Below are 25535 nucleotides of genomic sequence, written 5' to 3' on the forward strand. Positions count from 1 at the left end.
AAAGATAAGTGGTTGCCAGGGATTAGGGGGGAGGGAGGGATGAATAGGCACAGAAGATGGTTTGGGCAGTAAACTATATATTATGTACAATACTACAATGTGTGTCATTACAGATTTGTCCAAACCCACAGAATGTACAACACCAAGAGTGAGCCCTAATGTAAACCATGGCCTTTGGATGATGACGTGTCAGTGCAGGTAAACTGAAAGGTGTCACTTAGGTGCTGGGATGTTGATAGCGGGGGAGGTTGTTCCCATGTAGGGCGGGAAGTATACGGGAGCTTTGCTCAGTTTTGCTGTGAATATAAAGACTCTAAAAAATAATTAATTAATTTTAAAAAATAGGCTAAAATATTCATTCCTGTGATATACAGAATCAGATGGCAACAAACTGGTAATCAATTATATGTAAACACTAGAAAAGGAAAGTGAGAATTTGAAAGCCATAGCAGGTTGGGATTCCTCAACCTAAATCCAGACAAAACAGTCTAGTCTGTAATTCTCTGTACTCTTTTTACCCTGCCTTTTACTATCCAACTCATCAATTTCATTTCACTCCTTTCATAGCATGACCCCTTTAATATACAAAATATTAATAGCTAATATAATGCTATGCCAAACAAATATTTGATAAATGCTGATATTTATCAGAGCATTTATGGAAATGAATGCCTTAAATTTAGCTAATCATTAGGCATCTGCAGGCTTCCCTGTTGGTGCAGTGGTTAAGAATCTGCCTGCCGGTGCAGGGGACACGGGTTCAAGCCCTGGTCCGGGAAGATCCCACATGCCGCAGAGCAACTAAGCCCGTGCGCCACAACTACTGAGCCTGTGCTCTAGAGCCCGCGAGCCACAACTACTGAGCCTGTGAGCCACAGCTACGGAAGCCCATATGCCTAGAGCCCGAGCTCCGCAACAAGAGAAGCCACCGCAGTGAGAAGCCTGCGCACTGCAGCAAAGAGTAGCCCCCGCTCACCGCAACCAGAGAAAGCCCGTGCGCAGCAACGAAGACCCAACGCAGCCAAAAATAAATGAATTAATTAATTTAAAAAAAATAGGCATCTGCATGTCACTCTTGAAATTCATCCTGTAAGAAGGCAGAGCTGTGAGTGACAGAAATACACTTTCACTGTATTTCATGCATAAGTTCAGATTAATCTGCATGTAGAATGAGAACAGGCCTGTTCCTCACCTGCCTTGTGGAGGCTGATGGATCGCAGATTAGGAAACAACCTAGCCAATGAATCATCAGGCTCCTCGATAGCATTCAAATGGTTGTTGGCCAGGACGAGGGTATCCAGCGAAGGAAACATAACCCCTAACTTGCGTATTTCAGTCCAGTCTTGGAGGTTATTGTCTGTTATGTGTAGTAGCTTAAGAGAAGGACAGCAAATAGAAGGGCAAGACACTGCTTCATAGTCATTAAGGCACAGGAAGAGCTCCTCCAAACTGCAGAGGAAAAAGGAAATATTGCATTGTTCAAAGCAGTTAAGGTTCTACTCTGCACCTATTTTCAGTCATTCAATAAATACGCGCCTACTACGTATGAGACTCTGCTGGGTGTTGTAGAGAAAATTATAAAGATGTCTTTCTGAAGCTTAAAGTACAACTGGGAAGACAAAACCTAAAACACATAAAACAGCAGAGAATGATAAAACCCAGTACTAAATTAATTTTGTGCTTAAGTAAATAAGTGCTAAATGAAGCAGCACTAACTGTAAGTACAACAGTACTTCATATAGGAATAGGATTGAAATTGTGGTTGGCATAGTCAGGAAAGGATGCATGGCCTTGAAGGAGGGGTAGACTTGGGTAAATTGAGAGGACACAGAAGGAAATTCTAGAAACCAACATGACAAGTATTTAGAAAAAGAAATAATGACTACCATTTACTGAATTCCTACCCTGTGTCAGGTCCTGTGCAGGTGCTTTATAGACTGTACTTCTATTTCTGCAATTTTATAGACAATTATGTTCATTTTATAGACAAAAGCTTATCAAAGGTCATAAGGATAGTAAGTGGAAGTGGGATTTAAAAGCTCATTCCATGCCATGCTAGATGTTGCATGCAGTGAGAAAACCAATCTCATTAGAGGGAGAGTGAGAAACTAAGATGGAATAAGTAAGTTGAGACCAGATTCTGAAAGGCTTTTATAATTTCCATATTTAGACAGTCAAGGAGACTACAGCTTCATATATTTCTTTAAACTACTTCCTTTTAATATTTCTGTGCATATACAAAGATAGATACAAACAAAACATAACAGAGCATTTCTAAGCTGACAAACAGAAGTATAATTTCCTGCTTAAATTATTGAAAGGAATACTAGGTCCTTTTTCCCATCATGCAAGCTAGGCACTTAATCATCTGAGCGTTAATATATTTTAGAGACACTATGATTTTTTTTTCCTCCCAAGGAAAAGTGCTAAGGCAAAATTCTGGAATCAGGTAATCAGAAGATTAAAATGGAAAAAGGCTGGGTTGATCTCGAAACGATAAGTGCTTCTCAGGGATATCTTCTCGCCAAAGGATGACATATCCCATGTCTTGGTGCTACCCAACACTGAACAAGTATTCCAGTGAAAATGCTACTAGATTACCCTCACAGCCTCATTTAATTACTCCATTTTTCTAACCTCATTCTCCATTCAATCTGCAGTTCTAGTATTTCTGAGATGGGAGACCAGCAGTAACTCTCTGTACTAACACAGACGGCAACGTGGCCCCCTCTCTGTCGCGCTCTCTGGGCTTACTCTGGTAACTCCTGCAGTATCGTGTGCACTGTCTCCCAAGAAGCTTTGCTGTTGTTGAGAACAAGTTTTCGAACCCTGGAGAAGGACCCAGCACACGTTCTTTCTAAAACCGATAAATTCAGAGGGTTGGAACTCAGGTTTAGAAACTCCAACTGGGGAACATTTGACACAATTTTACTGACCTGTGGAGAAAAGAAGGAAAAGCATATCAGGCAGTAATCAGAGCTTTTAAACAACAATCATACTCAAGAAAACCTAAGTGAGTGGGTCTCCGGGCAAAGGGCCATTTACATTATGGAGTCCTATTTAGTGATGGTACCCGCAGAGAGGCATAAATAATTGCAACAAATCATGGCAAATAATTTAATCTCTTTCTATGAAATAGTAGCATAACTGAAAATTAATGGAAGAAAAGAAAAATTTTCCATGTTACCTTTGGCAAAGTTTTTGATTCTACTCTGTATAATATTCTCTTTGATATCACTACATGATATTTTGGAGAAAAGATCATTTAGATGACATTTTAGGCTACAAGTTTTAAAGAGCTGGGATTGGGTCATGTACAGTAATTCTCTTTGAATATCTCCTTCCTTCCATCCTCAGTAGAATATTAAGGCTAATTGAAGGTTTATTAAAGACTACATGGTAACAATTCAGGTATTCAAAATTGATCACATAGTCACAATCACTTGGAAAACAGTTTTGGCTTGGTTCAAAGATGCACCAAACTTTAAAATATATTTACTCAGAAATAAAAAGCATCCGTAACTATATTACAAAAGAGAAAACATGATCATCAACTTAATGATTTAGCTAGCAACTTGGTAGACAGAAAAAAAAAAGGAAATGAGCTTTACTGATTACTGACCTTAACTATTTGCTCTGCATTGTACTAGGTTTTTAAAATATAACTTATTTCACTAAATTCTCAAAACAACTTGCAAGATAACTAATATTCTTTTATTTTAATAAATGAGGAAACTGAGGCTCGGAGATGTTAAATAATTTGAGTAAGCTTTCAGAGTCACAAAAGCCAAATCTAGGATTTAAAAATCAGAGCCATTGTTCTTTCCAATATACCACAACAAGTAAATCATAAATATAACCAGAAAAAATGAAGAACTAGCTTAAACAAGTATGATATAAACACTAGAAGCCCAGTAAATGTATTAAGCGTCAATCAGCCAGGCGACATGGTAACTAGAAGTTATGAGAAAAGGAGTAGAACAGAATAGTTAGGATTGGTTTTAGAATCAGAAAACCTGGACTCAAAGCGGGATCTAACACTTCCTAGCTGTGTGGTTTGAAAAGTTACTTAACCTTTCCAAATCTCAGTTTCCTTACTTGTAAACTAGAGAAAACAGTTCCCACCTATTTTACAGTATTGTTGGTAGGATTAGATGAGATACATGTGTAAAGCACTCAACAGTGATTGGTACATATTTTAGAAACTTGTTTCCTTACCTACTGCCCAAGAGAATGTAAAAGCAGGGATAGTACTTACCTGGTTCACTACTGCAAAGTGGGCACTTAATGTTTGTTGATTAAATTAATGGCACAAAACCATTTAATAAATGTAACTATGACTAATAGGATATGTACAGTATGAACCAGTATCTCAACCCTGATTATATGTCATATCATATTTATTTAAATATGTCATATTTAAAATCATTAGTAGAATTTAAAAAATATACTGATTCCCAGGAGCCACCATAAACTCTTGAATCAGAAGCTTCACAGGTGGGACAAGCTTCATGGTTGGGACCTGGATATCTGTTTCTTTTCAGAGCTCCATAGGTAATGACAAAAATGTATCCAGTGTCGAGGACTATGGGGAGAAAGAAAAGGGAGTCTGTACTTTACATTAGGTCTGTGTACTATGTACTGTACAGTTTAGGAGCTCTAAAATCAGTGAGAAGTAAATTAATTCCAAGGAGGTTCGGAGAAGTATGTCAGAGGGAATGGTCTTCACACACACTAGTTCATCTATTCTAACACACCCTCTGAAGTAGTACCGTATTTATTTTCATTTTATAAATGAAAAACTAAGCTATCTTTCAGAGGAAAATACACTAGGCTTCAGTTTAAAATATAAGAGATTCATATCAGTCAGCATATATTCTCCTGTTTGGTCTCTTCTGAGACAAAATGGTAACAAGCATTTGTGTGATATATGGTTAGGATCTGGAGTTTAGTGTGTGGCCACAACACAGCTAAACAGTCCACACAAGGACCAATCCTTCACTGCAGTCTACCACCTGGATACCAATATATGAAGAAGGCCTTTCGTACATAAGATGATGACTAGCTATGCTTCACCTCTTTTTTTTTTTTTTAAACATCTTTATTGGAGTATAATTGCTTTACAATGGTGTGTTAGTTTCTGCTTTATAACAAAGTGAATCAGTTATACATATACATATGTTCCCATATCTCTTCCCTCTTGCATCTCCCTCCCTCCCACCCTCCCTATCCCACCCCTCTAGGTGGTCACAAAGCACCGAGCTGATCTCCCTGTGCTATGTGGCTGCTTCCCACTAGCTATCTATTTTACATTTGGTAGTGTATATATGTCCATGCCACTCTCTCACCCTGTCACATCTGCTTCACCTCTTTTAAGGGCAAAAAAAAGATGAAAAGGAATTGTGCTCCAACTACAGCATGGAGAATAACTGCTAATTATAGTGCAACCCTAGTTAAGTAAACAACACATAAACCTTTGCTAACCACAACCCTTCATATTTTATTTTTGTAATAAAGAAGAAAACATCCCCCAAAGTGGATACTATCAGTCTGAAGCAATTTCTGAAAGAATTCCCAAGGCTAGCAGATACATGATGTGATCTTCTTCATAGTCTGCATCTGCACTACTGTCCAATGAGAATAAAGATTTAAAATAATGACTCATTAGCCCTAGAATATCTTAAAAAAGATAAAATTGGACTATAGTTTAATAATCCAAGCAGGAAAAATAATATATGTTAGAAGTAAATATTTTCTTTAAAAGGTTAAAATTAAAAAGGATTTTGTGTAACCTTAAATTAATGATAATATTCTGGAAAATATTGTATTCATTACACAGGTAAATTTATTCATGGTAGAAAATGTCTTAATAGTAAAGGCTATTATTATTCAGTGAGTGTCTAGGGCAGTATACTGACTTCTCTTTTTTAAATTCTAAAAATAAAGACTTCTAGCTGGAGTGAGTTCAGGACACTCATGTGCAGAAACATGGAGATAATTTAGATCACCTTTTAGATCTCCAAAACTCTATGATTTAATAGGGGACCCTCTACTCTGACTTTTGAAAAGGAAGAAACTAAAGTTTTAAGAAAAATGGGGAAAGGGTAGTAAGATAACAATCTGTAATTTATACCCAAGCTATTCTCTATCTCACCCATGGTGAATTCCTCCCTCCTCCCAACTGCTTAGCGTAATGTCTTTTATAAAATGGTTTTGATAAGGAAAGGAGGAAAAAAGAGGTACCTTGGGAAAAGTCAGACAAAAATCTACTTAGCCAAAAAATTCAAATCAAAAGCTAAAAAATGCATCATTTTTTTTTATACATAGATGCCCAGTTTTAGATGGATGGAGACAAATCTTTGCCTCTCCCCTAAGTATTACACTTCTCACTCATATTTATATTAGTCTCTGAATATAAAGCAGCCAGTAGTTTAAACTATAAAAGAAGATACTCATAACATTAGTGATCATTCAAAAACACTAAAAGAACCAACTAGATTATTCTGTTCCACGTTGGTATATCAAATACTGGCTGAAATAAACTTAGTTAATGGCCAGGGACAAATGATCTTCTAGGTAATCAAATACATGGGTTGCAATGGGTTGAAATGTAATGTCTTAAAACTGTGACCTATGAGGTATTTTGCAGCTTGGCAAAGAGTTTAATCAATCCTAAAAATCAATATTCTTTCGTTGTCAGTACTTCTCCCATCTCTCTGTGTTCTGATATATATTCTAGAAGATTGGGATCAACTACAGTTAAGGTTAAGGACAAAACATAAAGGAATGATGAAAACAAAAATAAACGGAAACCTGAAAGGTAGCAGCAACAAACATTCATTTGAAAACTGCCTGAAATCAGACTATAGGGCACTTACAGGAATATACAAACCGAGCACCAATAGAGTACAAATAAACATGTGACCCTCTGGCTGTATCTGTCAATGTGAGCTGGAAAATTTTCAGTGGAGACCTTTGTCTAAGCAGAGAAAAGGCTGAATTACCTAGTGTAAACTCTGTGTTCTGATCCATGTTGACACACATTGTTCTTCCGAGGTAGCAACTATATCACTATTAAACTGTTTCTACCAGTTAGCAAAAGCTTATGTATGTGGTCAAAGTATAGGTGAAAGCACAAAGCACAACACCTTTACGAGATTTTTACTCCCAAAGAAATAAATTTAGGGGAATCAGCCTGTGAACATAGGAGCTGAAATGATTCAGGGTAAGAGTTGGTCTGACTTGTCACCCATGCAGGTCAAAAATCTCACCAGAGGTTCAGCAGGACTACTGAGGGAATTGTGGAGGAGGAGGACTAACAAGGTAGTTCTTTTTGCATCTGTGCAGTGTGGACAGAGCATGCGTGTCAATTAAGCATCTCAAAGGACCCAGAAGGCACAGATTGCAATTTGTTGAACAGTGAACTATAATAGTTGTTTGGATAAGTAAATCAATCAATAATTACATGGACAAATAGAGGTTGTTTCTTGGAACAGCCAAGTAAATCTGTATATATTAACACATGACTTAGAAATCAAGTGATGTGCATCTCAAAGAATTTTGGTAAACATCTTAATAAAAATAGGAAATATAACTGGTAGCACAGATACCAGATTAAACAAGACTATGAAATAGATGAATATAAGAAAAGCTAAAGAAAAATGGGTTATAGATAGATTTTTCTTAAACAAGAAAGCTGTCTTAGAATTTGTATCACATTTAATATCTACCAAGTGTCTCGATGATTAATTTTATCAACAGTCCTGTCTTATGGATGATGAAGGATTAAGTGAATGTCTTAAGATCACAGGAAAAGTTAGAACAAGTGGGCCTGATCAAACCTGAAGATACAATCATTTATTCATTAAGGCATTCAGCAAACATTTGAATGCCTAGAATGCCAGTGCTGATGATAAAAAACAAAACCCTGAATAAGCTCACGGTCTAGTAGGAAAACTGTCAAGTAAGCAAGTGATTGTCCTACAATGTAATGAATCCCTTTATAGCAACATGATACAGGTGTTAGGATAATCTAATTCTGCCTGAGTGAGAGTCAGGGAAAGTTTGAGAGGAACAGCAACTTGGGCCAAGTCTTGAAAGATACACAGGAAGCAACTGGGTAGACAGAGGAGAAAGAGAACAGTAGATTTAGAATGAATAAAAGCAAGGAAGCTTTTCATGTCCAGATTTATCATGAGCTGCAAGAAAAGCACATGGCTAAAGATGGAGATAAAACTCTAGAAATAGCAAAGGGCCGTATGATAGAGGGTCACACTTAGAGAGTTCAGACCATAGTTTGGAGGTGGTGAAAAGCAGCTAAGGGACTTGAAGCAGGAGAGTTTCACACTCACACTTCATTTATTAAAAGGAGTCTGGTAGCACCGTAGAAGGTTAGCTTAGAGGAAGCAGAGTAAAACCAGAGTCAGGAAAACCCACTAGGACACTTTTCCAAACAGGAAATAAGAACCTAAATTAAGGCAGGAAATTAAGTAGGAAGAACTATTTCTCTCTTATTCTTAAGGCTAGCTTCTATCAGGTCATGTTATAATCAGGTAGGTAATGTTATATATAATAATAAGAGAAAATGTCATAATACTTTTATTTGTGCAACTTGGTTTAGAGTTACTCTGAGGTCAAAGGCATCAGTTATGTCAAATTACCAGTGCAACTTAAAATAAGGAAAAGTTCTAAAAGATTTGGAATAAATTTCAGTAACAAGAATAAATATTTTTATAACCTTAGTTTCGAGCTCCAGTAATTTTTATGTCAATTTATAGTAATAAATGTTGAAGTAGTAGTAGAGAATGGGCACAGGATGTGTAAACTAGTGAAATAGTAGAGCATTTAATGCACTGTTAGCAATCTAAACCTCTGTGGTCTTATTAACCTATTGGTGCCTGGAATAAAGATCCTCAGTGCTTTTCACATTAATGAAAAACAAATCAGCAATAACAAAGTTCATTGAAAAATCACCATAGAAACAGTTGAAGCAGTCAGTTATTTCTCTTGAGACATACAGAGAAGAATCTCAAGTGAGAACCAGAATTCAGCAGCATACGTAACAACATAAACAATAATACAGTGAGTTATTGCTGCACTTCACCAAAATGCAGCAGTATAAAAACTTTACCTCGTGCCAGTCTTCGAGTTTGTTGTCAGAAAGATCTAGTTCTGACACATGAGCACAGAAGGCAGCAATTTCTTTTTCATCTCCTGCACAGGTTATTCCACAGCTGTTCAACACCAGTACACTTGGGAGGTTGAGGCGATCTGAATCATGGGAGAAACAAAATACTTTCTACGTCAGCCTAATTCCTGTCTACATACATTCAGCCACCAGGAATCAAAATCAAATTGTGTGAAATTACACAAGGACCTTGAAAATACAAGATATGCTGGGATCCAAGGGTACTGAATTCTAAGGGGAGACAGCCAAATATGGCCCAGGAGGAGATCAGAAGTACTAGACCAGTACCCCCAAAAAGTCCTGGAGGCTTCACCTCCTGGCAGCATTGTTTATCTCAACTACCAACAACAGAACCATCATCCATGCTGTCACCTTATCATGTGACACTAGATCCATGTGATTCATGTCAGGGCTACCACTGTGTTCTTATTGGCCTCAATTCTTTCTTTTTTTAATTTAGTTCAAAAGTATCATTCTGGATAGCTCTTTTCTCTCTGTCTGATTTGTATTTTCACCTTTTGTTGCCTTCGGAAATTACCTCAAACCATTAGACAGTCTATCTGCTAAACCACTTCTGTTCTTCAAGTTCATATCACTCAAGGAATCTTCCTCGCTTACGTGGATCCATTTAAAAATCTATATCTTTCTCCCATACTTGTCCATCAATCATTCCCCTTTCATATCCATGTAGAATTTGTCCCTTATGAAAATTAGACTTTTAAAAATATATAATTATAATGAGAGAAAATGTTTTAGAGTCTTAAACCATTCAATGAATTCAGTCAAACTACTGCTTGTTCAAAAATACGTCAATACCACCTCAATAAAGCAAATATCAAAATAAAGTGATTCACATGAATTTAAAAAAAAAAGTCAATAAAATCACTCTTCCTATCTCTAATAAAAAGGATAAATATGAGAATTCAACCACTCTTTTCCCACTTGGTATAAAGCCAAGGCTCACAAAAGTATATTTCATTAACGGAAGCCTCAAATAATATGAACTTTCAACTTAGTACTTTTCACAGAATCAATTTTCTCAGAATGGGAGTGGATCCTGAAAAAAATAACCAAGTAAGAAGTCCACTTCTTTCTGCTGTTTCAGTTTATATGGATTGATAAGATAGTTGCATTGAGAAATAATAAACATTCAGTAACCTTTGGACACAGGAACTAAAACACTGTTCAATATTAATCTCCCATAACTACAAAGAATACTTCCAATAAGTTAATTACAACATTAAGCTAAAATGCAAACCAAAAACACACCTTGCACATTTCTAGTTGTAGATCTTTGCTCACATAATAATCTCCCTCCTAGAATGTCTTTATCTCCTCTCTAACCAAATTCTACATTCTTGAAGGGTTAGTTCAAATCTCATAGCTTTGAACCCTTTCTTGATCATATAAATTAACTCTCTAAATTTCTTTCCCAATCACTGTGCCATTCATTTGACTCAACATAAACTACCTTGTGTTATTATATATTTTTGTAAATGTGAATATGTTGTAATCCAATAAGCTGTAAGGTCACTGAGGGCACAGGCCAGGCTTGTACCATCTGCACCCTCTAAGTTCCTTGAAATATTATCACTCAAATATTGCTCTCACCCTATGAGTGCAACTAAAATACCTTTTGGCCAATCTGCAGGAAAATAAATCCTTTCAGGTTTTCAAAAAAACTGAACTCACAGCAAGGGAGAAAGACTATTCAACTCATAATTCAAAATAAAGGGAATCATTTGCAAATAAGGCAATATTCTGGTTTAATGTCCTAAGTAAGCTCCAGTAAATAAATGTTTTAGGCCCCATCTTTCTTACCTTTCATAGGAGAGCCCTGAGGTGTGGCTGGGACATGGACTCCCATCCCAGGCCCACGGCGGTAAGGAAAGTTTTCAGGACTATATTTTTCACATAATACTTGCATAAAACTCCTCCCACTAGGTTGATCCATCTTCCTTTCCTAAAATTCTACAAGAAACCAAGAAATCATCAAAATTTATTTATTTACTCATACAAGAAATATTTATTGAGAATAAATTATTTATAAGGTACTAAGCTAGGCACTGCATACACGTAAGACAGGCAGGGAGAAGAGTTAGATGCTGCAAAAATACAGAGGAAAGATGATGAGGGCCCAAAGTGGTACAGTGGTAGTACAAATAGATTTAAGATCAACTTAGAAAGCAAGCTTTTCAGGAGTTATAGGGGCTGAGGGGAAGGTGGAGTCAAGGCTGACCCCCAGGTTTCTAGTACAGGTGACTAGGTGACTACTGACACAACTAAGAAAAAAGAAAATATGGAGAGATCTAGTTTTAAGGAGGAAATTGAGGAATTCTATTTTATACATGTTCAATCTGAGGCATCTGTTTCAGGGGAACAGTCTGAAGTTGGGTGAGAAATGTGAGCTAGAGGCGAAGATTTGGACCTCATCAGGAAATATCATGAATAAGAATAGTAGGGCACTAGAACTCTCTGGGACACTGATATTTAAGATACAGGCAGAGGAAGCAAAGTCATGACGGAAAAGTAAAAAGGATGATCAGAGAGTGAAGTGTATAGCCAACATTTTGAGAAGTTTTGGTGAGAAGGGGAGGAAGAAGATGGGCTGATAAGGTAGGCAGGAACAGGAGAGAGTACAGGATTGGGGGCAATTGCCAAGATTTTTCCTCTTAAAATAGGAGAGAACTGAATATGGTTATAGATTATAGAGAAGCAGCAAGTACAGCTGGAGAGTCTGAGAATGACTACTGGTACCTGGTCCTAGGATAAACCAGCAGGAATGAGCATTAAAAAACTTCTAAAAGGCTGTTTGGTACGACCCAGATCGTACTCCAAACTGTTTACCATTGGTGGTGATGTATTTACTTCACTATGCTGCACTGGTTTACTTTTGCTTATACAGTTTAATTATACTGAATGTTAGGTATTTTTCTCATGCGATTGTCCTAACTCCACCATTACATTATGAAGGGGAGCAATGCTATGTGATTCTACTTTTTCAGTATTGATTCATAGCATCTGGCAGAGTACACTACACACGGTAAAGGCTCAGTAAATGCTGCTGAGAACTAAAATCACGAGCCTCCAGTATGCTGAGCAGAAGAGCAGAAGATTCAGGATGAGGAGGGGGTTTAAGTCCCACCCGCTTCTACCACTTAAGAGTTTTGTGCCATCAGGCAAGACGGCGTATTTCTCTGGGACTCAAACGTCTTATTCTGTAAAATAAGATATTAATATCCATACTGCTTGGAGTTCAGCATTACTGTAGAGCTCTAAAATGTACAAGTGCACTATTGAGATTATAGGGCTCTTGTAAAGCTCTAAAACACACAAATGTTATTAATTATAAAAGGAATTTGTAGTATGGTAGAAAGCACATAAAGAGAAAACTTAGGCTCTGTCATTGACTAGCTGGGTAAAACATAAGCTAGTTATCTAACCTCTCTCTACTTTAATTTTCCCACTATGGATGAGCTAAAATTTTCCTCTTGGGTTTGTAACAAGAATTTGAAAAGGGCATAAATATAAAAGTGGTCTTTAAACTTGTCCCATTTTCTAGATTACTACCAGGACCACGACTACTGTACTTTGTGAAATCAATTCACAAATGCCTAGAACACAGAGTAGACACTCATTGAGCACATGTCCAAAAGTTTTACCTGTACAATTTATCAAAGTTTAGACTATGTAATACATTTCATAACAAGTATATCACAAGTCACCTTGAAAATATAGGGCTGCCCTCGGTCAGGGTCATCATTTGGGAGCTTAAGAACAGAGCCTGTTTTGGGACAAGAGAGTTTGTTCTTTCTATCCAGAGTGGTAAGTATATGCTGCTGTCCTCTATCCCAGCACTGTGTCAAAAGTGAACTGTGTGGGTTCATCTAGGACTCCAGGAACTTTCAGGTGGAACGGTTCTTTTTCAATGTAAAGTCATCACCAACAGCAGACAACACAGAGCAGGCGCTATGCCACTAGTGACAGGCATCATAGTTCTTATCAAAGACCTGTCTCAAGCAGAATGCCAACAGAATTTTCAGAAATGTTTAACAAAAAGTCAAAGAAGTTACATTGCTATCTTCCATACAACTGGCAGTTCAAAAGAATAAAAAGTGTGTGGGAGGGTGCTGAACTGTCAGTGTCAAAATAATAGTCACCGAGTTTAAATAGCATCTTTTAACTGGAAGCTTCAGAATCACTTAAACTCCAACCTCTTCAATCCAAGGGCAATAATCTTATACACAATTTAAATATAGACAAGCTGAGTGTGGAATTAAAGAAACCTTAGCTAAAATTGGAGTCTGGACAAACCTATAGGCAGAGCCCTCACCCTTGCCATGCAACATTAATTACTGCAAACGGGAAGAGATGCAGGCCTACATCTCTGACAGGAAAGTGTTGCCTACTTTACTATCCAGCAGGAAGAAGAAAACTCTTTGCTCAATGACAGCTCAGCCAATCAGAGACCACAGCAGCCAAACCAACCTCCACACTTTGGACTCCCAGCTTCCCCCAATGGACTCTTTGGTTGTAACACGCTCCCCCTCCCCTCATTTCCCCTATAAAAGCAAGTTCCCCTTCCTTGTTCTCTGGATTTGCCTGTGGTCTGCCACAGTTTGCATATCTCAAATTGCAAATCCTCTGTCTATTCCCAAATAAACTGGCTTTTGCTGGTTAAATAACTGGCTATTATATTATTAAAATTGATATGAGGGATGGTGAGGTTAGAAACATAGGCAAGTCAAAATAAGTGTTAGTAAGCAAGCAATCATGGGAACTTAAAAGTTACTCCTTATGGCCCCATGCTTTCACAATTCTTCCAAATAGTCTGCTTTTTTTTTTTTTTCCTAAAGACTTAAAAGCAATGCCAGTCACCTTCATTGGTCATTTTCCAGGATACTCTATTGGAACAGCATTCCAGGCATGCAGATAGTGTACACAATAATACATGGGTTTTGAATTAGAACATTAAGATTGCAAAATGGATCAGTGACATAAATCTACTCAAAATCTGTTGGGGCAGTTGGAGGAGGAACAGTAGGTGGGAAAGGAAAACTGAAAACCAAATAGATTGAAAAATGAGGACATACAGGACGGAAGAAGATCTTTAACTGGAGACTTTTAAAAGGTTTTTTTGGAGGTGGAGGGGTAATCTATGACTTTCTGGAAAGAACCAGTGTCAAATAACATCTGACTACCTTCTACAGTTGGCAGAGGTCTAATACATTTGTAAAAGTGTGCTGAATTGGTGCTTAAAGCCAGGGAGCCAGGAATCTGGGCTGATGTTCCTTGGTTCCATTACCAAGTCATGGAGTGTGCCTGCGAAAATCTCAACTCCTTTGTGCCTCACATCCTGACTATAATATGCTTTCATAAAGCACTTGGTAAAAGTGCAAGTTGGAGGATAAGGTGCTCAGCCCAGTCATCTAAGTAACCTCAATCGCTATCAATTTGTACTTTCCGTTCCCAAGGTCAGGTCAAAATTAGTATGAAACTCAACACAATTGGAAACAGAAAATAGGCCATGTCTGACCACGAACAGTGGAAGAGATGCAAGATATAGCCTTATGCTGGCATGCAAGATCAATATTTACTTCACCAAAAAATTTTATGGTAAAGTACCACACTTCATAAAGTGGGAAGACTACCAGCCTCACTCACAACTTCCAAAAAATATAAATACTACCCCAGAGTCCCAAAACATGCATTTTAAATCTTACAAAAAATAGGTTTATCTGCCTATATATGCATAGACTACCTCCAGAAGGATAAAATAGAAATTAGTAAAATTAATACCTGTGGTTGACTCCAAAGAGAGGAAATGAGGAATAAGGTGAAAAGGAGATTTCCTTCTCACTGTTCAACCATTTGAACCGCCTGAACTCACCAGGTGCATACACACCCTTTTTTTCCATACATTATCTTTTCAAAATACAAAACATTTTTAAGTGATTTATCTGGGAATGACCTAATAATTTGTCAAAGTGTTTTTTAAGTCCTCATTATTATCAACTGTCTGTGAAAAAAATGCCAAACTCGACCATGTGAAATATATAATATTAATAATAACTTTTAAAGGAATTGGGAATTCAGGAAGAAAAGAGAAATAAAATGGGTGGCCAAACGGAAATACTTTTGTAAAAGAGCATTGGTAAAGAAAAAGAAAGCAGAACAAAACACATCTGAGCCTCAGAACTAAACTACAATCAGAATGAGAGGTAGGGTTGAGAAGAAGGGGGGAAAATGATTCGTGGTACTCTCATAGTCATTACCGTGGCTTTAACAAGGGCAAAGCAAAAGCTCCACTATGAAGTGTACAGAGGGGTGGGAAGAACACCCTCAGATCTGCCATGTTGCTTCCTTTGCTAGCCAAGTTAAATGTGTTAATAAAAGTTACCCAGATAGTTCATCCAAATTACCCAAATGGTATCCAAACTATTGCGACTCTGGAACAACAAGGGCCCCAGCAGGCAGAGGTTACAAAGCCATAGCCTAAGGATACTGGGGAGCTTCAGGCCTCCCAGTTGCCTCCTGCTGTGGAGACTAACAAAAGAGTGGGGCGTCCTACAGCAAGATTCAACTTACTGGAATAATAAACAGCTGGGAACTGATTTAGAGTTCTAAAAAATAAATTGCAATAATTCAAAATATGCATTAATGTAGGATGAGGCTAAACACCCAGGAAGAGTTTCCATAGCATAAAAATAATAGAAAGGAGGGAAACACTCCCAAGTAGCTTAAAATTATTTTCAGTCATTTGACATGGACCCATTTATATACAACTAACCAATCTCATCTATTCATCAGAGAAGGGCAGAAAAAACCACACTCTAAAAGCTACCTGCCAATATTTTGCTACCAAATATGTGAAAATAAAACTTAGGTTAAACATTTTGCCCAAAGGCTCCACAATTTCACCTTAGGGTTCCTTTGGTCAGATGACATTTCATTCCAGGCATTTTTCTCTTCTCAGGTGCCTATTTCCTTTACAAGACAACCTGAGAATAAGAATTTCTTTACCACTTGTTTAATAAAAATGGAGACAACAAATATATCTAGTTTTCTCTCTTTTTTGCATCTTATCAAGTGGTTCCAATTCGGCTTATTTGCCCATTTATTCATAAAATGTGTGCCCTCACAAAGCTTACAGTCTCGTGTGATTCCACTCAACAAACATGAACCAGACACCCAATCTGTGCCAAGCTAAATACTAAAGAAAGTGAGAATGAATAAAATCCAAATGCTGCCCTCAGGGCATCCAAAACCTAGAGGGAAATACAGGAAGATAACGCATACCTGAAATAAGCCACCCAGAAATAGTGAATTCAAACACAAGAAGTGATTAACTTTTTGGAAGTATGATCAAGGAAGTAGGAGGTGAATCCTGAGCCATTTTGAAAGATGACAAAGATTAGGTTAACAGGGTGGAGAAGAGCATTCCAGGCACAGGAAACAATAGAAAATAAACCAGCACAAGAGACATTAAGCGGTATTGCCACAACATAAAATATTTGTGGGGAGCAGGGGAGACAGGAGATTCGACTGAAAGGTGGACAGTAGTCAGCTCATGCCTGACCTTGCTCAGGTTTGACTTTATCCTACGGAGATAAAAGTAAGAAAATCTTTGACAGATTGCCGTGAATATTGTGCAAGGATGGAGGTGACCGATCTTTATGTAGAATATCAAGGGGTCAAAAATGATGAGAATTTTAAAATCACTAAAGGACTGGGCAAGTAGGAGTTTGTTTACCTTAGTGGAAGCACTTTCAGTACAGACAAGGGGGTAGAAACCATAGTTTAGGGAGTTAAGGAAGTAAATAAATGAAGACAGTAAGTATAGACCATGCCTTTGAGAAGCTTAGATGAAAACAGAAGAGATGGGACAGTTTATGAAGAAAAACCAAGTGTTCAGAGAGAGAGAGAGAGAGAGAGAGCTGTTATATCTTGTTCTTTTTTTTAAAAGAACAAAAGAGGAATTTATAGGCTGAGTTTGGCGGGTAGGGGCATGGAGCAGGTCAAAAAACTAACAAAACAAAGCTAAGAAAAACAAATATCATATATTAATGCATATATGTGGAATCTAGAAAAATGGCACAGATGAACCGGTTTGCAAGGCAGAAATAGAGACACAGATGTAGAGAACAAATGTTTGGATACCAGGGCAGGGAAGGTGGGGGGAGAGGGGGGTGGTGGTGGGATGAATTGGGAGATTGGGATTGACATATATACACTAATATGTATAAAACAGATAACTAATAAGAACCTGCTGTATAAAAAAATAAAATAAAATAGAATTCAAAAGTAAATAAATAAATTAATTAATTTAAAAAAAACAAAAAAAAAAAAACAAAGCTAAGGAGGAAAATCTGGATAGCATCAAAGAATCTCTTAGTATTACTAGCTTTCTCAATTTTTGGAAGTTTTTTTTTTTTAAGCCCATTTAACTTTTACTTTATGGACTTCTAACCTCATCCCTGGAAAGCTTCCTTTTGTGAAAGACCTCCACTATATCTAAACCCTGCCAGATTCTTGGACGTTTTAGGTAGCTGGGACTTTAGTTTGTTGTTTTGTTTCCTAAATCTTTCTGATCCTCAGCAAAAGTGTACCCAATAAAACATAATTACTCTGGGAAACTAGATGTGTATTTTACATATTTTTACCTCCAGGAAAGATAAAAATGAATGAACAAATAAAGGAATGGAGAAAGAAGATGTGGTGCATACAGACAATGGAATACTACTCAGCCATAAAAAAGAACAAAATAATGCCATTTGCAGAGACAAGGATGCAGGTAGAGATTATCATACTAAGTGAAGTCAGAAAGAGAAAGACAAATACCGTATGATATCACTTATATGTGGAATCTAAAATATGGCACAAACGAACTTATCTACAAAACAGAAACAGACTTACAGACATAGAGAACTGACTTGTGGTTGCCAACGGGGGTGGGATTGACTGGGAGTTTGGGGTTAGTAGATGCAAACTATTAAATTTAGGATGGATAAACAACAAGGTCCTACTGTATAGCACAGGGAACTAAATCCAATCCCCTGAGATAAACCATAATGGAAAAGAATATTAAAAAAGAATATATACATGTGTATAACTGAGTCACTTTGCTGTACAGCAAAAATTAGCACAACACTGTAAATCAACTATACAATTAAAAATTAAATTAAAAAATAAAGGAAAAAAGGGTCTATTGATAAGCTTTTTTCTAAATAACTGCTTTAAAAACACTAGCGATATACATTCTGAATTTTTAAAAATTACCAACTGAAAATAAGCAAAAAACCTATAACCCCATGTAGATGTAGTTTCACTTTTCATTAGCTAAGCTAAGCATGTAAATAAGTGTTACCAAAAAGCTTTTCTTATCTGAAGCATATTTAGAGCCACAGCCATACCAGGAAGCTTTGGTTGACAGATTTAAGAGAGTAGATTAAAAGCCTGAGGATGCACTTTATGGTGTACATTTTTTCAGACCATTTTTTCCATGCTATGTAGATACATGATTTTTACACAAAGATTAAATTACTTTTAGATATATAGCTCTGTAACCTGCCTTTTCACTAAACAGCTCATGAAAAACTTTCTATATCCATAAATATATACATATACAATCATTTTTGAAGTCTGTAGAGTATTCCATTAACAAGCTTTTGCAGCTGAACTCATGAATGACGGCAATCTCTCCCATAAAAACACATTAAAGACACTGTCCAAGTCAACATACTTAGGCTAGACAGTCTCATTCTGTATGGCACTTCTACCTTCACTTATCATAAAGTACATATACCTACAATTCTATCTCAGTTACCTCCTTGAGCATTATGTAATATACCTAAGTGGATGCCTCCTTGGGATGAGAAGTAAGGAAAATAAACTAATTCTAATAACCTTTCAGAACTCTTCTGTAGAATTATAGTTTACTAATTCACAAATTGACTCTGAGCATGCCAAGTGCAAAACTTGAGCGTAGCTGATAAGTCCATTATCATAACACACCACACCACCATGATTTCACACCCTACTATGAACCACCCTATTTCTCAAAGTCTCCTTCTCAACTGTATACTAAACTATAACCAAGTGAAATAATGTAGCACATCAACTTTTCTTGGTAGATTTTTTTTTAATTAAAAAAAAAAATTTTTTTTTTTAAATCCAACATTGCCAAATGAAATGTGAATTCAGACTCCTGGTCAGTCCTTGAATTGGGCTATTAGTAGGGCACTGTTACCCTCTTCACTTATCACAGCACTCCTTAAAAGTGCCACAGGTATTAAAATATCTAACCCAAATTCTTCATTTCATTATATTAGCGGCACCAAAATATCTAAAACTGTGACTCTACGTTATCAGTGAGTATGGCCCCAGAGTTGTCTGTATTTTCTACTAAAGAACTATACTGCATACAAGGCACATTTGATGTTGGACAAAAGACAAAGTTTTCTCATCTACAACTGCAAATTAGCAAACAGGACTGATTCTCACGCTAGTAGTCTATTCTACGTAGCACTCGAAATTTCTGATGCAAATGCACTAGCCCAAGAATTTTATTATTTTGATGAGAAAGTATTTGAGAGGAAAAAAATTTAAGAAAATACTACTATTTAGATGTAAGTACCTCTTTGTGTGAAAATATTTCTAAGAACTTCTTTCTTAATTCCTGTACCTTCTAACTGTCCAGAAATGTTGGCTTACACCAATTGTCTATACCCCTACGAAATTAGGCACTTTAGAATGCAGAAAAGCACTTTCCACCAACTTTCAGCAATCACAAGAACAACACAAAAACTTTAATATTCACCACACCCCTTACTTCAATAAATTCCAAGGAGAGTCCGCCCTTATCCCCCTTCCCAACCCCTTCACAAACAAGTCTGCATCCATCCCTACCTTTCTATGTGGCCCAGATTCAATTTGGGAAAATCTCAAGGCTTTTATGTTGCACTTACTCGAAATTCAGGAGTAGAAACATTTACTCTTGAATCGATGCTCCCCAAAAGCTGAGTGTCCCCAAACTGAGATTAACAATCATTTGAAAGCCTAGTAATTTTCCACAACCATCTTCTGAAACAGACAAACTGACACTTATCTCTATCTACAGGACATGAAACTGAGGTGACTTGCTCAGGTTTCTGTGGCCCAACCAGCATGCTAAGTCATACTTTCTGTATCCCTAATCTGTTGAGCCATGCTGTCTTCACTAAAAAAAAAAAAAAAAAAAAAAAAAAAAAATTCATGTCAACAGTATGTAGCATCATGCACAAATCATAGAAATACAACTTATTAAAATTTATGAAAATCATTACAGCCAAAATACCTCTTGTAACCATATCAAAGTAACTGAACCACAAAACTAAGCAGCAGTACTGATTGGTCTAGTCACCAAAGGGGAAAAAAATATTCTCAACTTCCCTTTCCTGCCAAAAAGCAATAAATATTAGTTTCTCGAATGGATTGGTTTTCATCAGAAGAAAATTGTATACACATGCTATCTTTCAGCTCTGAATACACAAGTTTAAGGTCAATCTGTTCTATAAACTCAGCTGTTTATAGAACAGATTACCCCATCATCTCTACTTGGGAGTAACTACAGAGGCTATCAAGTTAAAGCAAGGCCTCATTAGGAACGGACTACTAGTTCATCACCCTGCAGCCTTCTAGAGTTTACAGACCATTCTGGCTCACAGCGAAGAATTGCCAGAATGTAGACATCAGCCACACAGAGAGGTTGCCAAAGTTTACAGGTTATTAAAAAAATTCACTAGCCCTTTTCATATTTAGTGCTATAGTAATGTTATTGCCCTATGGTGATATTGCCTAGTGGTAATAAGTGCTGGTTCTAGAACCAAACTGCCGGGATGTAAATCATGACGGACTCCACCACTCCATTTGACTACAAGAAAGTTACTTTGGTTTCTCAGTCTCCACTGCCTCACTTATAAAAGGGGTAACAGATAGCCCCTAACTCCTAGCTCATAGGGTTGCTGAGTGAATGGAGATAACATGGGTAAAACAGGTTTCATTCAGTGCTTGGCACATGGAGAGCACTCACTAAATACTGGCTTACTATTACTCCTGCTGCTACTGCTACCACTGTTACTACTCCCATCACCACCCAGTGAGCATGGCAGCATTAATGTAGGGCTGGGGACTTATTTATAAATTCTGCTAAATAGATTTGATCTAATATTTTTTGGTCCTGGGCCTACGCTAATTAATGCCAATTAATGATTCAGGCAGTAAAATGTCTGACATTTATAATGTCACTCCTCCTTAACTAGAAGATCTTCCCTTCTCCACCTGTCTAAATTTTATGCATCCTTCAAGGCCCTACTCAGAATATACTTCAGAGATGAAGCCTTTTCAGATACCTCCTGCCATAATGATCTGTTTCCTCTGAGCTGAGCTCATGGTAAATATTTATTGCCTAAAATATTCAGTGGGCAATTAATCAATCACATATTGGCATGGATTCTTTTCATTTTTGTCCCTTTATTAACTCATGCATAGTGTTGTGATTTTTTTTTGTTTGCTTTATATCCTTAGACTGTATAGCTCTTGAGGGTAAGAACCATATCACAGTGCTTCTTTCTACCTATCATGGACTGAAACTTTGCACATAATTGGCACTCAATAAATATGCTAATCAGTGAGTTTTCTAATTGCTTCTGATTGTGCATATCAAATGTATTTTATAAAGTATGAAAAGCAGGTGTATTAATAAACTCAGCTCAGAGTAGTTACGAACAAAAATGCATCAGAGCCACCACTGACTTACTAATTATGTCTACCTCTCCATGGGGATTCCAAAAGTAAGAGATCACATGATAGGGCACTGAATCAGTAACAGAGCCAGAAATACTTGCTTCTGAGCACAAGCTAAATTCTTCTGCAAAAACTACAGCCACAGTAGATTTAATACTGAATATATAACTTTGGTATCTATACTATACTATATGTCTTATATGCAAGAGTTAATAATTTCTGCCATACTTCAGACCAATAGGCACAGTGCAGTAACTAAAGAGGAATATATGCGCATTGCTGGTGAGACTGTAAAATGGTGCAGCTGCTGTAGGAAACAGTGTGACAGTGCCTCAAAAGATTAAACATGGATTTACCAGATGATCCAGAAATCCCACTTCTAGGTATATACCAAAAGAAAGCAGAGACTTGAATAGCTATTTGTACACCAATATTCATAGCAGCATTATTCACAATAGCCAAAGGATGGAAACAACCCAAATATCCATAGGCAGATGAATGGATAAGCAAAATGCAGTATGTACATACAATGGAATATTACTCAGCTTTGAAAAGGAAGGCAATTCTAACACATGCTACAACACGGATGAACCATGAAGACATAACACTAAGTGAAGTATGCCGAACACAAAAGGACAAATCCTATGCGATTCCACTTACATGCAGCATCCAGAGTAGTCACAGTCACAGAGGCAGAAAGTAGAATGATAGTTGCCAGGGGCTGGGGAGAGTGGGGAATAGGGAGTTATTGATTAATGGGTACAGAGTTTCAGTTTGGGGACAAAAAGGTTCTAGAGGTGGACAGTGGTGATGGTGGTACAACAATGTGAATGTACTTAATGCCACTGATCTGTACATTTAAAATTGGTTAAAATGGTACATGTTATATATATTTTACCACAATAAAAATACTTCAAAAAATAGGGAATAAATAAAATATGTTATACTAAAAAAAAAAAAAAAAGATAAATACAGGTCAAGTCCAAAATGTCTGGTTCTTACTCTCTCAGCAGTTATCAAATTAATGCCAACAATTCACTTAAGGATCTTAAACAGTAAGTGAGGAATAAATTAGCCAAGTCTCAATAAACATATTTTGTAGGAGATATGATTTATAATGTATACAATCTTACATTTTTCTTGGATTCCTTTACTGGTGTTCACATGGAAAAATGTCACTAATGGATGAGGGATTAATAGAGTTAACATTTAAACTACAATCTCCAAAGGGACCTGCCTTTATAAAATGTATGCCTTAAGTTACCAATAGTACCTATGAGAAAATATGATCCTCATATAAGTCACAATAATAAGGGTTTAATAATCTGGACTTGTTTCCAACATTTTAAGAGTCATGATTCTTTCCTAAAATTCTTTATTCATTTACCTATAACTAAATAACAATACCATGTTATAAATATAATAATAAAAATATTCTCAAAAATGAACTATCTTCATTGAGATAATGGCACCCGTCAACCAGAACTTAGTATTTGAGAGATTCATTGCATTAAATCATTATTTTAAAATAAAATGTTATAAATATATGTCTAAGCATAAGAGGGAAGGGAGAGTGCTAAAGTTCCTGAAAAACTGCCTCCCCAGACTTCATAATACAGTTGAGCCTCATTATTAGCAAATTCTTTATTTGCAAATTCACCTACTCGAATTTGTAACCCCAAAATCAATACTTGCAACATTTTCATAGTCATCTGCAGATACTTGCAGAGTAAGAAAAAATTTGAGTCACCTGACAGACATGTACATTTCCAGCTGAGACAGAACAAGGCGTCGCTCTGCCTTCTTGTTTCAGCTCTCATACTGTAAACAAGTGTCCTTTTCACGGTCTATTCAGTGCCAGGTTTTTCATATTTTTGTGCTTTTTTGTTGATTTTACTATTGAAAAAGGCCCCTCAGTGCGATGCTGTGTCCCTAAGCACAGGAAGGTTGTTATGTGCCTTATGGAGAAAATAGGTGTTAGATGAGATTTATTCTAACTATAGTGCTGTTCACTATGAATCCAAAGTTAATGAATCAACAATATATACTGAATAAGGTGTCTTTAAACAGAAACACATATAAAACAAAGTCAGTGTATATATGTCCACGCCACTCTCTCACTTCGTCCCAGCTTACCCTTCTCCCTCCCCATGTCCTCAAGTCCATTCTCCACGTCTGCGTCTTTATTCCTGTCCTGCCCCTAGGTTCTTCAGAATCATTTTACATATATACACTACCAAATGTAAAATAGCTAGTGGGAAGCAGCCGCATAGCACAGGGAGGAGATCAGCTCAGTGCTTTGTGTCCACCTAGAGGGGTGGGATAGGGACGGTGGGAGGGAGACGCAAGAGGGAGGAGATATGGGGATACATGTATATGTATAGCTGATTCACTTTGTTATACAGCAGAAACTAACACACCATTGTAAAGCAATTATACTCCAATAAAGATGTCTTAAAAAAAAAACAAAAAACAAAGTCAGGTATTGATCACTTGAGGAAAATATTGTGTGCAAAGACTGGCAGGACCCTAACCCTACATTTCCCCTGGGAGCAACGGTTCCATATTCACTAAATGTGGAAGAACCATTGGTGTTCACGGCAACTTTACATAAGTACCATGAATAACAAGAATCAACTGTACTTTGTAAAGAAAACTCTGGAGGAAAAAAAATAGATCAGTGGAATTGAAAAGAGAGCCCAGAAACAGGCCTATGTAAATGTAGCTGCAAGCGTCATAGACATCAGTAAGAAAAGGTTAAACTACACAAGAACTGTCCCAGGACAAGTGAACATAAATCTGGGAAAAATGAAAGGGAATCCTCATCTCACAACACAGAAAAATTCAATCCAGCTAATGTGTGGAAAGCAAACTTTACTCCTATGAGAAGAAAATAGTTATTTTTTTAAAATAGGAAAAGAGCTCTAAGATCTTGATTTAGGGAACTATCTCATAAGCAAAATGCAAAAAGAAACCATACAGGAGAAGTAAAATGAAAAACTTTTGATCATCAAAAGACTTTAAACACCGAAAAAGACAAGCCAAAAGCTGGAAGATACTTGCAACACTTGTAACTAACATGGGGAACTCCTAAAACCAATAAGAGAAAGGCAAACAACTCAATAGAAAAATGGACAAAAGACATGAACAAGTATTTAACAGAAGATAAAATTCAAAAGACTGATGAATATATGTAAAAGATGTCCAAGTTCAATAATATTCAGAAACAGAAATTAAAATCTCAACAAACTACCATTTTATATAAATTAGCAAAACTTAAAAATTCTGATAATACCAAGTGCTAGAGAAAATGTGGAAGAATAGGAACTCTTCTACTGCTAGTGAGAGTACAAATACCTTGGAAAACCATTCATCATTGTCTAGTGAAGTTGAAGATGCACATTCCCTGTGACCCAGAAATTCTCCTTCTCAGTGTAAACTCTACAGGAACTTGTAATGTGCACCAGGAGAAAAGTACAAGAATGTCCACAACAACGGTATTGTTTGAAATTACAAAAATCCTGACCAAAAAAATGCCCTTACATGCAAGAATAGGCAATGGGAT

General features: G+C 36.9%; 1 protein-coding gene across 2 annotated transcripts in view; it reads right to left on the minus strand.

The window, feature by feature from the left end:
• The window catches only part of LOC118899230 (tubulin-specific chaperone cofactor E-like protein), a 151597-nt gene that overhangs the window by 119510 nt on the left and 6552 nt on the right, over positions 1 to 25535 (minus strand). For both annotated transcript variants that reach the window (XM_036860605.1, XM_036860607.1), the window contains 4 exons: positions 11009 to 11158; positions 9131 to 9270; positions 2755 to 2936; positions 1193 to 1449 (listed from right to left, as the gene is read on the minus strand). In XM_036860605.1, coding sequence (XP_036716500.1) covers positions 1193 to 1449; positions 2755 to 2936; positions 9131 to 9270; positions 11009 to 11141 — 712 coding nt within the window. In that variant the 5' untranslated portion in view covers positions 11142 to 11158. The remainder of the gene's footprint in view (positions 1 to 1192; positions 1450 to 2754; positions 2937 to 9130; positions 9271 to 11008; positions 11159 to 25535) is intronic.

The sequence above is a fragment of the Balaenoptera musculus genome, chromosome 8, assembly GCF_009873245.2.
Source record: "Balaenoptera musculus isolate JJ_BM4_2016_0621 chromosome 8, mBalMus1.pri.v3, whole genome shotgun sequence".
NCBI lineage: Eukaryota > Metazoa > Chordata > Mammalia > Artiodactyla > Balaenopteridae > Balaenoptera > Balaenoptera musculus.